Genomic DNA, 13212 nt, shown 5'->3' with positions numbered 1-13212 from the left:
AAAAAAAAAAAAAAAAAAAAGACCGACACCACCCATGACTTGAACCATGAACCAGGGGGAAAAAAAACAGTAGATCGTATTTATTAGGTATGGTCCCCCAATCGCTAGGACTGTTAGAAGACGGCCCCTAAAGGAAACAAGTGAAGCCACCCAAGGCAGAAGATCGAAATCCTCTAATTAATGGTTTTTAAGCATCCGAGGGCTTGTGTGGACGAATGGACGAAATCCCAACTAGGCCACCGAACCTACCACGACGGGCGACAGAAATTTGGCAACTTCAAACATATATGTCTTTAATTGGACTCAAAAATCATGTGATGCGGCGGTGCTGCTGCGCCGGGGAGGGCGCCGCAGATGCAACTGCAACAGCGGTCTCTAGGGCCGTAGTATCGTCTGACTCAGTACCAACAACGATGCCAGTATCCTGCCGCTGTTGTTGTCCGGACTCTTCCTTGACACGACTAGCAGCCGGAGCAGTCCATCCAGCACCAGCTTGAACAAACAACATTGCAACCGCCAAAATGCCACCAGCAAGGTACATTGTCTTGAGGGCGGTTTCGTAGCCGATCAAGGCGACTTCGCGGTCGACGCCAGTCAATCTTTGCACAAGAATAGGCGACCCAATCAGCTGTCTGATCAGATGTGTTTTGCCCGACGTGATTCCACGCTTCGCAAACTCTTCCCGCAGAGTCCGCTGTAAAGTCCGCAGGAACAATCCACCAGATACAGACGAGCCAAACGAGCCCGAGAGGCTGCGAAACATGGCGTTCAACGGGATCACAATGATATGTGTGGCCGGATGAGTGAGATGCAGAACATGGGCGAGCGAGTAATTCAGCAATGCACCGACGAGCAGTCCATTGAAGAACAAGACTGCCAAATACAAATAGATGTTTGAGTCTGGAGTCGAGATCCACGACACGGCAAACATGGATAGACTAAAAAGTCCGAATGTGAGCAGCGTCGAGACGTAGAACGATCCGGACCGACGGATGTGCAGCCATCCGGCCAGCAGGCCGCCTAGGCCAAACCCCAGATTCGTCGGGATCAACGTCAATCCGGCGCTGGATTGGGCCCAGCCGCGAAGCACGAGGACGTATGTGGGCGTGTAGAACAACACGCCCCAGCGGGCCGTCATGACGCCGACGGTCGCAATCCCCGTGAGTAAGTTTCCTCGTGATCGTAGGACTGTCGTTGGAACGATTGGTTCTTGGGCCCATTTCGCCTCGACCAGCACGAACAGAATCAATGATACCACTGATAGGACAATAGGTGTTGGTTCCACTTTGGGTGAAGACAAGCTGTAGAGTAGCAGCACGACGGATGAGATGAGCGTGATGATTCCGAAGTAGTCGATTTGCGATAGTTTTTGAGTCAATGATTGCTGTTTGCTGGTCGTGGTCGCGCCGTCGGCTTCTTCCCGTCCGCCAGAGAGGGGAGTCCCCGGGATTGTAAAGAACGCCACTATCCCTGCCGCCAGTGAAAACGGGATCTGGAGCCAGAAGATCGCTCGCCACCCGACCAACGGTTCCAAAGCCCCGGCAATGATTGCGCCACAGGCGACTCCGGCCGTGTATCCCGTGTTGATGCATCCGAAAAACAGCCCTCGTCTTCGCTCGCTCGTGAGTTCGCGAACAAGGATCAGTGCAACCGGCGTCACGGCCGCGCTGCCTATACCTGTCACTGCTCGTCCGAGCAGGAACGTCGAAAGCGATCGAGCTTGAGACGTGGCCAAAAGACCACATGTCTGGATGACAATCGAGGCCAGCAAGTACACCCGCGGCCCGAAGATGGCGGAAATTCGCCCGGCGATTGGTGTAATGCTGGTAATGGCGATCAAATATGTTGACGTGAACCAGCTGACTTCGGTCGATGCTCTGAGGTCGATGGCAATAGGCGATTGCACCGTCGTGATCAGAGATACGTTGCTCGTCAGGATGAATATCAGGGTCCAAACTGATACACATATCAAGGTGCCTCTGACAAAAGATAGTTTTCGGCTTCCGGCCGTTGCTTGGAATGGTCGCCCCCCATTAAGTTCTTCTGACCTGGATTCTTCGTCGAGTATCGGTAAATTATCGGATGTGGATGTGGACGCGGACGCGGATGCTGATGAAAGTAGTGGTGTTTGCTCGGAATGCCTGGAATTTTTGGCCATGCTGGCTGATGCTTGTTTCCCGATCCAAATATCCTAAACCGCCATGAATGATGAAGAGAACGGTCTAATGAACGATGCAGGACACTCGTGAAGGGGATCTATCAAAGAAGAATTCTTAATGTACAGTTGAACAAGCATCAGCGGGAAGTTGAGCAAGCAACTTGACTGTAGTTGACCAGTGACACAATGTGATGTTCAAGTTGGCATGTTGCTTATTAAGCGAGGTGCACTCGGTCCCACTTTTTCCAATCGGATAATAACTCGGACGAGGCTCTGCTCTGCCGGTACCAGCTTCACCTCTGGGAAGCATGTGGTTCGGATACCGCATCTGCAGGAATATGTGTTCTGGGACAGACCGGCACCTAATAGGTGTCTGTGTAGCTACTGTGTAGCTACTGTGTACATATGTATATGTATGTGCGTTATGAGCGTAAACGAAAGATAATATGTGTTGTAGTGATTCGAGCCTTGTTACATATGGCTATCCTGGCTTGGCATGTGGTAAAAGAGCGACGGAGCTGGCATTGCCAGTTCATTTCCACCTAGTCATGGGAAAGTATCCTGTTCTACTCGGCGCACTCGGCCTTTCTGGTCTCAAAGACCTTCAGAGCCTCCTCAGCAGCCTTGACACCACTCAGAACCATGGCTCCAAAGGTAGGTCCCATACGGTTGGCTCCGTCGAGCTCACTGAGTTCCATGCCTCCCATGATCAAACCAGGAGATACCTCACGGGTACCCTTGACAATGGCATCCTCTGCGCGGTTCATGTCCAGAGCACGCATACCACCCAATTTCTCAATGGCGTTCATGCTGACGAGACGCTTGGCACAGAATGCTCCAAATGGACCGTCGTGGCCGGTGGTGCTGATGACCAGTGGAGCATTGATGGTGCTACAAGGAACAAATCGTCAGTACAGGTAATAAACGCACAGTAACATTCATGACCACAACTTACTTGGGATCCATGCAGCTGTGGTTGTCATGGTGCAGAGTGACAAGAGTCCAGTTGGTGACCACACCAACCACGCGGACTCCACCATCTGCGGATGGACGAGTGACGAGATCCTCGACGCAGGTGGCGTTGAAGAGCTTGACATTGGGCATGGCCAAGACCTTGCTCATCAAGGTGCTCATGAACAACGCGGCGTGCTTGACGACGACGTAGTTGCCCTCATCTTCGTAAGGGACGCCAATGTCGTTCAAGAACTCCTCGGCCGGCTTCCGCAAGACCATGGCCGAGAAGAGTTGACCGCCCAGCCAGCAACCACCGCCGGGAGAGACGGACGCCTCGATGATGGCGATCTTGAGGTCCGGACGGGCCTTTGCTAGAGTGTAGGCAGTGGACAATCCACAAGAGCCTGCACCGACAATGACGACGTCCGATTCGGCGTACCGGTCAAGGTCGGCAAAGTAGCGGCGAGTCATGGCTCGAGAGACCTGGGACTCGCGGATGGGTGCGAACTTGAAGGCATCCCATTTGCCGCCAAACTCATCGAGGAGTTTGGTGTGGGTGGCATTGCCGTTGGCATTGAGGGTCAATTTCTTGGTCTCAGGAGCTCCCTTCAGCTCTTTGGTGGCAGTGAAGCCGCCGTCGAATTCGTTGTACGTGGCGATTGGTGGCGACATGTTGAGAGTCCTGTAGGTTCGTTAGGATAGTTGTCCGGTGGGCAACCTGGGGAAAGAGGGAGAATAGCATGATCCTTCCGCTGGTATTATCCAGAGTCAAGTTCAACCGTATGATCTCAGAACGCACTTCCACAATCTAGACCCGCCATCTCCATTCCGCAGACAGATGGTTGGATGGCGAGACTTCTAGCAGGAAGATGCGAACACCGGTTCATGCTCAGACACTCCGCAGTGTCGAAAAGTACCTTGACCGTGATATCTCTTAACCGAGCGACGGGATGACATGATGCCCTCCATCTTTTTGAGTGAGTTTTACTTGGTGCTTTCGATCGATTTGGACCTGGAGAAGATTAGCGCTGGGGACAACCAGATGCGGTAGAGGATGACTACAAAAGTTTGTGGATTTGGAGGGTTTGTCTAGGGGATGCTGAGGCAAGAAACTGACTGATAGCTTTGCTTTGATGGCAAGGTTCAGAAGAAACAAAAGATAGCTTTTTTGGAGGGGCAGTCATCCGACTTCTTATATGGACTCCGCGATTGCAACATCTCGGGCCACAGCGGAAATGTACGCGACATGAGGGGCAGTTTGGAGGGGCTCAGCACAGAACTCCGAGGGGGCAAGAAATTCCCGGATAAAGCCAAAATTCCACATTCTACTATTGTTTTAAGTTAGCTAGCTATGTTGAGATAGGGAATACTGATAGTTGCTTGTGCCGGTGATTTCCCCTCTGAATCGTGAGAAGTATGCCCTCTGGCTCATCATTTTTTTGTGCTCGAGAGGAGTTCTGGATGAGTGCTCTCTGCATCTCATGTCCTCGTTCTTGAACCTCGACCCACCAGGACTCCTCGGCGCAATCCACGAAAATAAACAATCAAGTCGTCCGCCAGGATTATTGCTGGCTTTCGCCCTTTCGGGTTGATTAGAGTCTGTAATTGGATGGAGTGAGACCCGTGCCCCGACTGCCCAGATCCACACGCGAAGTAGTGCTTTGGTACGACGCGAGCACAATGTGCGGACCATTCCTTGAACCCTGGCGGTACGTTCCGTCGGGATGGGTGTTCAAAGAAGGGTGTCGCCCACCCTGTTAGCATTATAATTATTGCAACTATGCCAATATGTATCGCACAGCATATTTCAGCTTCGAAAATGTCAGCGGGCAGTATGGTATATTTTAAGTGGTAAATTGTAAGCTGCCGTTGTTTAAGTGAGTCCAAGTGTCCTCAAGAACAAATTCAGAATATAAAAAGTATTCAAAGGGAAGATTGCGGATTTACAAAGACAGATTATTTTATGAATTCATATCATTGAAAGCTATTCTAAGCCTCATGACTAGTTGTTCTCTGGATTTCATGGCAGAGAACCATATCAACTGAACTCATGACCCAGCAAAGAAATCCATGATGCAGAAGAATCTATGCCATGCAAGGTATCATCACCCGTTGCCCTTGGGATAACGCCAACGCCAATTTCTGGATGGACACGAGAAAACAATCGCTCAGTTGCTTTTGTTTCGTAGTGTGCGGTCGTTGAAGTCGTTTAGTCGACCTCTTCGACAGTTGGGCCGTCATCACCACCCTGGCCACCTGGAGCACCGCCGGCACCTGGGAATCCACCTGGACCACCAGCACCGGGCATGCCACCTGGAGCGCCACCAGCACCGTAGAACTTCATCATGATCGGGTTGGCGACACCCTCAAGCTCCTTCTGTTGAGATTCGTACTCCTCCTTGGTGGCAGTCTGGTTCTCGTCGAGCCAAGAGATGACCTTGTCAATCTCTGACTTGAGCTTCTCCTTGTCGGAGGCATCGAGCTTCTCGTCGACCTTGGAGTCGGACAGAGTGTTCTTGAGCGAGTAAGCGTAGGACTCAAGACCGTTCTTGGCAGAGATACGAGCAGCCTCGGCCTCATCTTCGGCCTTGTACTTCTCGGCATCAGCCAGCATACGCTCGATTTCTTCCTTGGACAGACGACCCTTGTCATTGGTGATGGTAATCTTGTTGGACTTGCCAGTACCCTTCTCGACTGCGGAGACGTTCATGATACCGTTGGCATCAAGATCGAAGGTGACCTCAATCTGGGGAACACCACGTGGCGCAGGTGGGATGCCAGACAGTTCGAACTTGCCGAGAAGGTTGTTGTCCTTGGTACGAGCACGCTCACCTTCGTAGACTTGGATGAGCACACCAGGTTGGTTGTCGGAGAAGGTCGAGAAGGTCTCGGACTTCTTGGTGGGGATGGTGGTGTTACGCTTGATCAATGGAGTCATGACACCTCCAGCAGTCTCGATACCGAGAGACAATGGCGCAACATCGAGGAGCAGAATGTCGTTAGTGGACTTGGATGAGGTGTCACCGGACAAGATGGCGGCTTGGACTGCAGCACCATAGGCGACAGCCTCATCAGGGTTGATCGAACGGTTGGGCTCCTTGCCGTTGAAGAAGTCCGAAACCATCTTCTGGATCTTTGGAATACGAGTGGAACCACCGACCAAGACGATCTCGTGAACCGAGGACTTGTCGATCTTGGCGTCGCGCAATACGCGCTCGACGGGCTCCATGGTAGATCGGAAGAGATCCTGGCATAGCTCTTCGAAGCGTGCCCGAGTGATCGAGGTGTAGAAGTCGATACCCTCGTAGAGGGAGTCGATCTCAATAGAGGTTTGGGCAGATGAAGACAGAGTGCGCTTGGCACGTTCGCAAGCAGTTCTCAGACGACGTAGAGCTCTCGGGTTGGTGCTCAGGTCTTTCTTATGCTTTCTTTTGAACTCTTGGACAAAGTGGTTGACCAGACGGTTATCGAAGTCCTCACCACCCAAGTGAGTGTCACCAGCAGTGGCCTTGACTTCGAAGATACCCTCTTCGATGGTCAAGAGGGAAACATCAAAAGTACCACCACCAAGATCGAAGATGAGGACATTGCGCTCACCCTCGGCCTTCTTGTCCAGACCGTAGGCAATGGCGGCAGCAGTGGGTTCGTTGATGATACGTAGGACATTGAGACCGGCAATGAGACCAGCATCCTTGGTGGCTTGACGTTGAGAGTCGTTGAAGTATGCTGGGACTGTGATGACAGCGCTGTTGACAGTGCCACCAAGGTATGCTTCCGCAGTCTCTCTCATCTTGGTCAGGACCATAGATGAGATCTCTTCTGGGGTGAATTGTTTGGTCTCGCCCTTGAACTCCACCTCGATGACAGGCTTGCCGCCCTTGTCGATGACCTTGAATGGGAAGTGCTTGATATCGGCCTGGACCTCAGGGTCACTGAACTTCCGCCCAATCAACCGCTTCGCATCGAAGACAGTGTTGTGGGGGTTCATGGCGACTTGGTTCTTCGCGGCATCACCAATCAGACGCTCGGTGTCTGTAAAGGCGACGAACGAAGGAGTGGTTCGGTTACCCTGGTCATTGGCGATGATCTCGATTCGGTCGTCTCGGTAGACGCCGACACATGAGTAGGTTGTACCTAGATCGATACCGATGGCTGGAGCCATTGTGACTGGAGGAATATGAGGATATGAGGATTAATGTGAGAGAGGAAAGGGAATTAAAGGTAAAGTCTCGAACAAAGACTTTTGGGAGAAGTGTATGATTTTGGTTGTGATTTGATTTGAGTCTGGAGAAGGGAAAGGCTGAGAGAGTGAGTTGTGATGGGCTTTATGAAGTGTCGCAGTTGAGGGAGTTTGGACATGAGGCTTGGCGGAGTGCAGTGATAGAGAAGGCTGCGGAAGACGATGGAACGTTCAGCGCGCAGCTGGAAGAAACTTAATCTCCACACGGCATTGTTGCAAATTCACTGGCGGCTTCACCTGTCCGCCAGTGACCGGAAGAAGGATCTGTTACTTACTAGCAGTGAAGATGCGCGAACCGTCTCCGGGATTCCGCCTGATGCTGGAGCGGATGTGAGGTGGTGGTGAGAGTGTCGCAGATACTGCAGCCTGGTGCAGTCAACACAGTCGGCGGCGGAAGTCGATGGCTGCCCCTCCGAGTCCGCTCGCTCCCACGTCATACGTCATACCACTCGCCCGTATTCGTCTGGTTTCTCTCCCAACGAGGCTGAACTTGAACCGTCTAGCAATTGCCTGGCAGCAAAGGCCTTATCCACATTATTCTACTACTACTACGACAACATTGTACACACTGCCAGTGCGCTACGTGTTATGGTCACTCCATGGTGCAATCCCTCCACGGCAACGGAAGTGCTTGTTCATGTAGAGCCTGGGACATTCTGCTGTGCTATAGTACTCGGCTACCTTTCTCATCACCTGCGATTTGGCTCCTACAAACCTCACGCAGCTGGATCCGAAGCGATCCTCCGTAGCCTGACCAGCCCATGCGGAATCGACGTGTCTGCTCTACTACTACAGTCATCCGTTGCGGACGCAGTTCGGAACACGCTGCTCGAAGATCGCACTGAGTTCCTTGACGAGATCGGTTGGAGCTCAACCGGTTCGTCTCGGCTTCCTTCTCTCACACTGACTTCTCTTCGCGCAGTTTCACTTCCGCGTTTTTCCAGACGTCTATGCAGCCAAGGCCGAAGATTGACTGCAAGAAATGATCAGCAAATAATGCCATGCGAAACAGTCGCGGGATTGTTGTTCCTTACAGTATCCCCCGCAAGCAAACACCCCGAGCCACAATGCCAGTTCTGATCCATAGATGACCATTCCTAGTATATCCAGTTCCGGCTGAAAGAAGACAGAGATCAACGAGGTCAAATCGCCCATCGCATCGATTCCAACAAAGATAAACGAGATGCCCCTGACTGTTCTCTCTGTATAGATGTCCCAGTAGTGGCGCAGGACGCCGGCACAGAGGAAACAAGCAGACAACACCGCCATGAAGGTAACAGGCCATTCTACGTGGTTGTGCTTCGCCGTCCTCAATGCGAACACCAGGCCACATTCAATCCCTCCCATGACAGCCGCAATCGGGGTCATGATGGCGGCCGACTTGGGCCATGGCCATTTGTTCCCATAGTACTTGCACTGGATCCACGTGACGAGGCTCAGGAATGTCAGAATCTGCGGCTGGATGCGCAATGCAATGTTGAAATTTTGGACAATGTTGTACACCCCTAATGGCACTCCTGCACAGGCCCAGAGGAGCATCATGGTTGGTTGCAGCCCTGTCGTGTCATGCCGGCGGTAGTTTATGATGATTTGGGGAATGAGCTGGATATACAACATAAGACTTCAGGTTTATCTTCGAACTATTGAAGTGACCTACCTGTACCGACCAACATATTGCTCCCAGCACACCCAGGACATTTGCTGCCACGGGGACGTCCATGACCTCTCCCTCACTTCCCTTCAGATCTGTTTCGTTGATAGCGCAGAGGAAACTGATCTGGACGACGGAAATCACTTCCGACGAATTCTACATACACGTGATAACAACGCTAGAACAATCCTGGCTAGTGCAAGATTTACCCTTGGCGCGACTTTGAAGCGGCGCGCGGTCTCGCGAACTTCAAGTTGGGAACTTCATTGACCTGTGTTTTTGGTGGTTGCTTTGCTAGACAAACTATTTGCTTCCGATCAACAACCCTACACACTTGCAATTCCAGTTTCCATACGCACTGACAACCCTCGATTCATACACCTTCACCATGTCTGCAAACGGCGAAACTGTGCCTCAGGGCACGAACGAAGTTACCGACAAGGGGAAGGGCAAAGGCAAGGCCGTCGAGCAGCCAGATGTGATGGAAGAGGAAGAAGAATCCGAAGAAGAGAGCGCAGCTGAAGAGGTACATACATCTCTTTTTGAACAGCGCACAGCGCACATTTGTGGTACATATACTGACTAAATGCGACAGCAACCTGAACCTGAAGAAGAAGGTAGAGATCCTCCTGGCCTTGTTTACCCACGACAATTTATTCGTGATTACACTCCCTACCATTCTCCACTAACCTAACAACCAGAAGACGAAGACATGGAAGAGATCGACCCCAGCAACATTGTTCAAGGCCGCACTCGCCGCAAGCAGATCGACTGGGCCGAGGCCGAGCAGAAGCTGAAGGAGGGAGGTGACTTGGACGAAGACGAGGACGATGATGACGATGAGGATTTCGAGGCCGAGGATGACGACGAAGAGATGAAGGGTTGAAGTCTGTCGGATTCTTGAAGCTGCGTTGCTTAGCTTAGCATTATGGATGGCATGCACTGGCACGACACGACCTGGCACGACAAGGCATGGCACGGCTCGGCGCATTCAGCTCTAGAAGCATGGCATTCCTGGTCACAAAACGGCGGCGGACGGTAGGCGTTCAGGAGCAAATCAGGACAGGCCATAGGATATGTTACTTTTCTGGGAGTCTCGGAGGTCGACAGACAAACAGGATACTCACATGGTTTGCACAATGCCGATACATATTGAGGGAGTCCGAGCTCCTCCCAACCGATATGCATGCCCCTGTTTCTCTTGTCATGGCAAAAGTAGGTTCACTGCACGGCGTGTAAGGTAAATAATTCTCAAGCAATGGATCTTGATCATTCAGCTCTGTTCTCAGCTACTTATTACTACCTCCAGCAATGTGAGCCACATGCAGTCAAGGAAGCGCATCATCTCATCTCATAACAGAGCATCTCAGAGCATTTCATCTCATGGGCTCCTAGTCTCGCTCTCGTTTGCGCTCTGTTTTGCGCTCTCGCTTTCCTTTTCAATCTGCACTGGCAATAGTAGCAGCTGGTAATCCTGCTGGCCTTGAAGCAAATGCTGTTTTCTGTACAATAATACCATTGATTTCAATGGTTGATCAGTTGATCTGTCAATCGATCTATCCATCGATTGTGCTGTTCTGCTGTTCCATTCGTCTCGCAATGCATTGCTGTTCATTCGAGTCATCCAATTCAGCCCAATGCACTCAATTCAATTCAATTCGTCTCTCGTCTCGTTTGGTCTGGTATCATGTCGTCCCACGTCGTATTCTTTCGTTTCTTCTCGTTTCGTATCACATTTCCCCTTTTTGGGTTTATGTATGGTGCAATCAAACCAGTTTCCGCCACGACTGGCCCGGCCCAGTCGTGATATTGGCATTGAAATCTTGGATTTGGCCCTCGTCCTGAGAAGTGGTATCATCACCGCTCACAGTAGCAGGAGAAGTAGGAGGTGGCGTAGGTGCATCGGTAGTATTAGTAGTAGTGGTATTGTCAGCATCAACATCCTCTCCTTTTTCCTCTCCTTCTTCTTCAATCCGTGGCGGCATCTGTCGTGCCCGTGGTGTATGCGGTTCTTCTTCTTCTGCTGGTTCTTGTGTTTCATCAACCGAAGCCAATCTCTCAATAGTGCGGATATTGTCATTGCCACTGTCATCATCACCGTTGGTGTTGTTGTTTCTGCCAGTGTTGTTCCTCTCTGGGTCCGCATTCGTAGTCCCACTCGGTCCCGCCGTACTCGCACTCGCATTGGCATTGGTCGTTGCAGGCCTATCATTCCCCAAATTGAACCAGATCTCTTCCCAACTCTCGAGACTGATATGATCGTCATCATTATCAGGGTCATAACGGCCATGAATCCTGTCATGGACATTCTGACGCCTCTTCTCCCGCCGAGCCTCCTCCTCAGCATCATCGGCATCAGTGTTCTTGTTTTTGCCTTTGCCTCTGCCTTTTCGAGTCGGTGTCTTTGGTGTCCGTGGAATCAGTCTCGACAGTTTGATTCCGCCACCGCTACCAGATGGGCTGTCTGTGTTTGCATTGTGTCCGCCGCCAGTGCGCCATGGAGTCGAAGAACTCGGAGAACTTGTATTTGTAAACAAACTAGTCTTTCTTCTCCGTTGTTGTCTTCTCTTCGAAGCAGGCGTCAACGGCAACGGCTCCGTGTCGAAACTGTATTTTTCCCGTGTGCGGGCCGCCTCCGCCTCGTACTTGCGCAGGTGGTGTTCGTACCTGTCGTTGAAGGTAGGCGGCAAGGGATCGGCGAAGGGGTCTGTTGTGGTGCTGGTGTTTGATCGGCGGCTGAAAAAGCTTCGGACACGGCGCACGGCGCGCAGGGGCAGAGACAGGGAGGCAAGCAGGCCGCGGTCGTCGGCTTCGCTGTCGTCGTCGTCTGCGTCGCCAGATCGACGACGAACAACGAGCCAAGGGAACCGAGAACGGAGCCGGAATCGAGGCATTTTGATGTAGGAAACCCAGAATCGATCAAAAGATCGAGGAGACAGACGGCGCCAAAGAAGGACACAGCCAGCAAACAAAAGAAGAAGAGCCACGATGATCGTGGGAATTGCGATCATGAACACAGGGACAGAGGCGTGTGAATGGCCATTTTTGACGCCAGAAGGGGTCGGTGTTGGAGATGGAGAAGACAACACAGAAGAAGAAGAGGAGGAGGACGAGGGGGGCAGCGAGATCGTGGTCACGGCCACGGTCGTCTTGGTCGCAACATCAGGAGGCGCGGCAGAAGAGGAAGAAGAAGAAGAAGAAGAAGAAAAAGAAGAAGCACGCGGCACAGACACAGACACAGACGCAGGACCAGTCGGTGTGGTTGTTATTGTTGTTGCTGTTTCTGTCCAGGCCGGGTCACCTTGGAAGGTGAAGCTGTCGCTGACGCCCGACTGTCCCTGCGTCACTGTTGCCGTGATATGAATTGATGGGAAAGTCGTCCAGGACGACGAAGAGGAAGAGGAAGACATCGCGCTCTCAAAGGGCGCGGGATGGTGATGGTGGTGGTGTTGTTGGTGTTGTTGGTAGAGAAGAAAGAGAAGAAAGAGAAGAGGAGGAAGAGAGGCGCGAAGAGAAAGAAGAGTGAGGCAAACACTGAGGTGAAGAGGTGAACAAACGCGCTAGGGAGGATTAACACAGCGCGTGATGTGCTTCACTGTGTTCAGGGAGTATAGTGTTATGGCGGGAGTAAAAGAGACAAGTACTATGGAGAGTGATGATATCGGGGAGGCCACTGTTCAAGATAAGGCAAGAAAACGGATAGGGATATCTGGATATGGAGGGCGACAGAGGGACAAGCATGAGGGAGGGTGATGATGCTGGGGGGGCCACTATTCAAGAAGAGGGTAGAAGATAGATATAGTAATCTGGATATGGAGGGCTTCAGGTAAGTAAGACAGGATATAGTCATAGAGTCTAGGAGCCCACTATCCCCAACATTGATGTGGCAAGATAGAAACAGGAAGGGAACCCAGGTCAACAGAAAGGGCAAGCAGATGTTCATATAAGCCTCCTGGAACTCACTTCGCTCAAAGGAACATGATAATAGAGCATCTTAAGGAAGTAACAAGACTGACCTTCATTTTGTCACTGTGAAGAACAAAAAGCTCAATATCAATTGTGCATAGGTGACTCTGACCAGCCCCCTGTACTCACTGTGCTCAATAATGCTAGGCCACTCCATGCTGGGAACAAACAGAAATGGACAGACGGACTTCGTAGACCCAAAAGCCTGAGATGCCCACATCGTGATGATGGAACCAGAAGACA

At 51.5% G+C, this 13212-nt stretch overlaps 7 protein-coding genes across 7 annotated transcripts; 2 read left to right on the top strand and 5 right to left on the bottom strand.

The window, feature by feature from the left end:
• Nucleotides 1-310: 310 nt before the first annotated feature.
• On the bottom strand, nt 311-2158 carry HMPREF1120_02628 (uncharacterized protein; the record flags this gene model as incomplete). The annotated part of the gene is made up of 1 exon (XM_009156673.1): nt 311-2158. The coding sequence occupies one exon, from the start codon at nt 2156-2158 to the stop codon at nt 311-313; it is 1848 nt and encodes a 615-aa protein (XP_009154921.1).
• A 566-nt stretch (nt 2159-2724) lies between these two features.
• On the bottom strand, nt 2725-4266 carry HMPREF1120_02627 (thiazole biosynthetic enzyme, mitochondrial; the record flags this gene model as incomplete). Its single annotated transcript, XM_009156672.1, has 4 exons — nt 4175-4266; nt 4101-4124; nt 3114-3794; nt 2725-3049 (listed from the first exon to the last, which is right to left on the bottom strand). The coding sequence occupies exons 3-4, from the start codon at nt 3782-3784 to the stop codon at nt 2725-2727; spliced, it is 996 nt and encodes a 331-aa protein (XP_009154920.1). The 5' UTR covers nt 3785-3794; nt 4101-4124; nt 4175-4266.
• A 1055-nt stretch (nt 4267-5321) lies between these two features.
• HMPREF1120_02626 (hsp70-like protein) lies at nt 5322-7274 on the bottom strand (the record flags this gene model as incomplete). The annotated part of the gene is made up of 1 exon (XM_009156671.1): nt 5322-7274. One exon carries the CDS (start codon nt 7272-7274, stop codon nt 5322-5324), a length of 1953 nt encoding a protein of 650 aa, XP_009154919.1.
• Nucleotides 7275-8300: 1026 nt separating this feature from the next.
• On the bottom strand, nt 8301-8894 carry HMPREF1120_02625 (uncharacterized protein; the record flags this gene model as incomplete). The annotated part of the gene is made up of 1 exon (XM_009156670.1): nt 8301-8894. The coding sequence occupies one exon, from the start codon at nt 8892-8894 to the stop codon at nt 8301-8303; it is 594 nt and encodes a 197-aa protein (XP_009154918.1).
• A 497-nt stretch (nt 8895-9391) lies between these two features.
• HMPREF1120_02624 (uncharacterized protein) lies at nt 9392-9889 on the top strand (the record flags this gene model as incomplete). The annotated part of the gene is made up of 3 exons (XM_009156669.1): nt 9392-9529; nt 9599-9620; nt 9705-9889. The coding sequence occupies 3 exons, from the start codon at nt 9392-9394 to the stop codon at nt 9887-9889; spliced, it is 345 nt and encodes a 114-aa protein (XP_009154917.1).
• Nucleotides 9890-10769: 880 nt separating this feature from the next.
• Nucleotides 10770-11897, bottom strand: HMPREF1120_02623 (uncharacterized protein; the record flags this gene model as incomplete). Its single annotated transcript, XM_009156668.1, has 1 exon — nt 10770-11897. The coding sequence occupies one exon, from the start codon at nt 11895-11897 to the stop codon at nt 10770-10772; it is 1128 nt and encodes a 375-aa protein (XP_009154916.1).
• HMPREF1120_02622 (uncharacterized protein) lies at nt 11509-12977 on the top strand. Its single transcript, XM_009156667.1, has one exon. The coding sequence runs from the start codon at nt 11992-11994 to the stop codon at nt 12364-12366; it is 375 nt and encodes a 124-aa protein (XP_009154915.1). The 5' UTR covers nt 11509-11991; the 3' UTR covers nt 12367-12977.
• The last annotated feature ends 235 nt before the right edge of the window (nt 12978-13212 follow it).

Source organism: Exophiala dermatitidis, assembly GCF_000230625.1.
Source record: "Exophiala dermatitidis NIH/UT8656 unplaced genomic scaffold supercont1.2, whole genome shotgun sequence".
In the NCBI taxonomy this organism is placed as follows: Eukaryota; Fungi; Ascomycota; class Eurotiomycetes; order Chaetothyriales; family Herpotrichiellaceae; genus Exophiala; species Exophiala dermatitidis.
This window is presented reverse-complemented; position numbering and strand designations above follow the sequence as displayed.

Excerpts from the sequence above, each read along its gene's own strand:
- HMPREF1120_02622 (XM_009156667.1), top strand. The coding sequence starts at position 11,992 with ATGATCGTGGGAATTGCGATCATGAACACAGGGACAGAGGCGTGTGAA.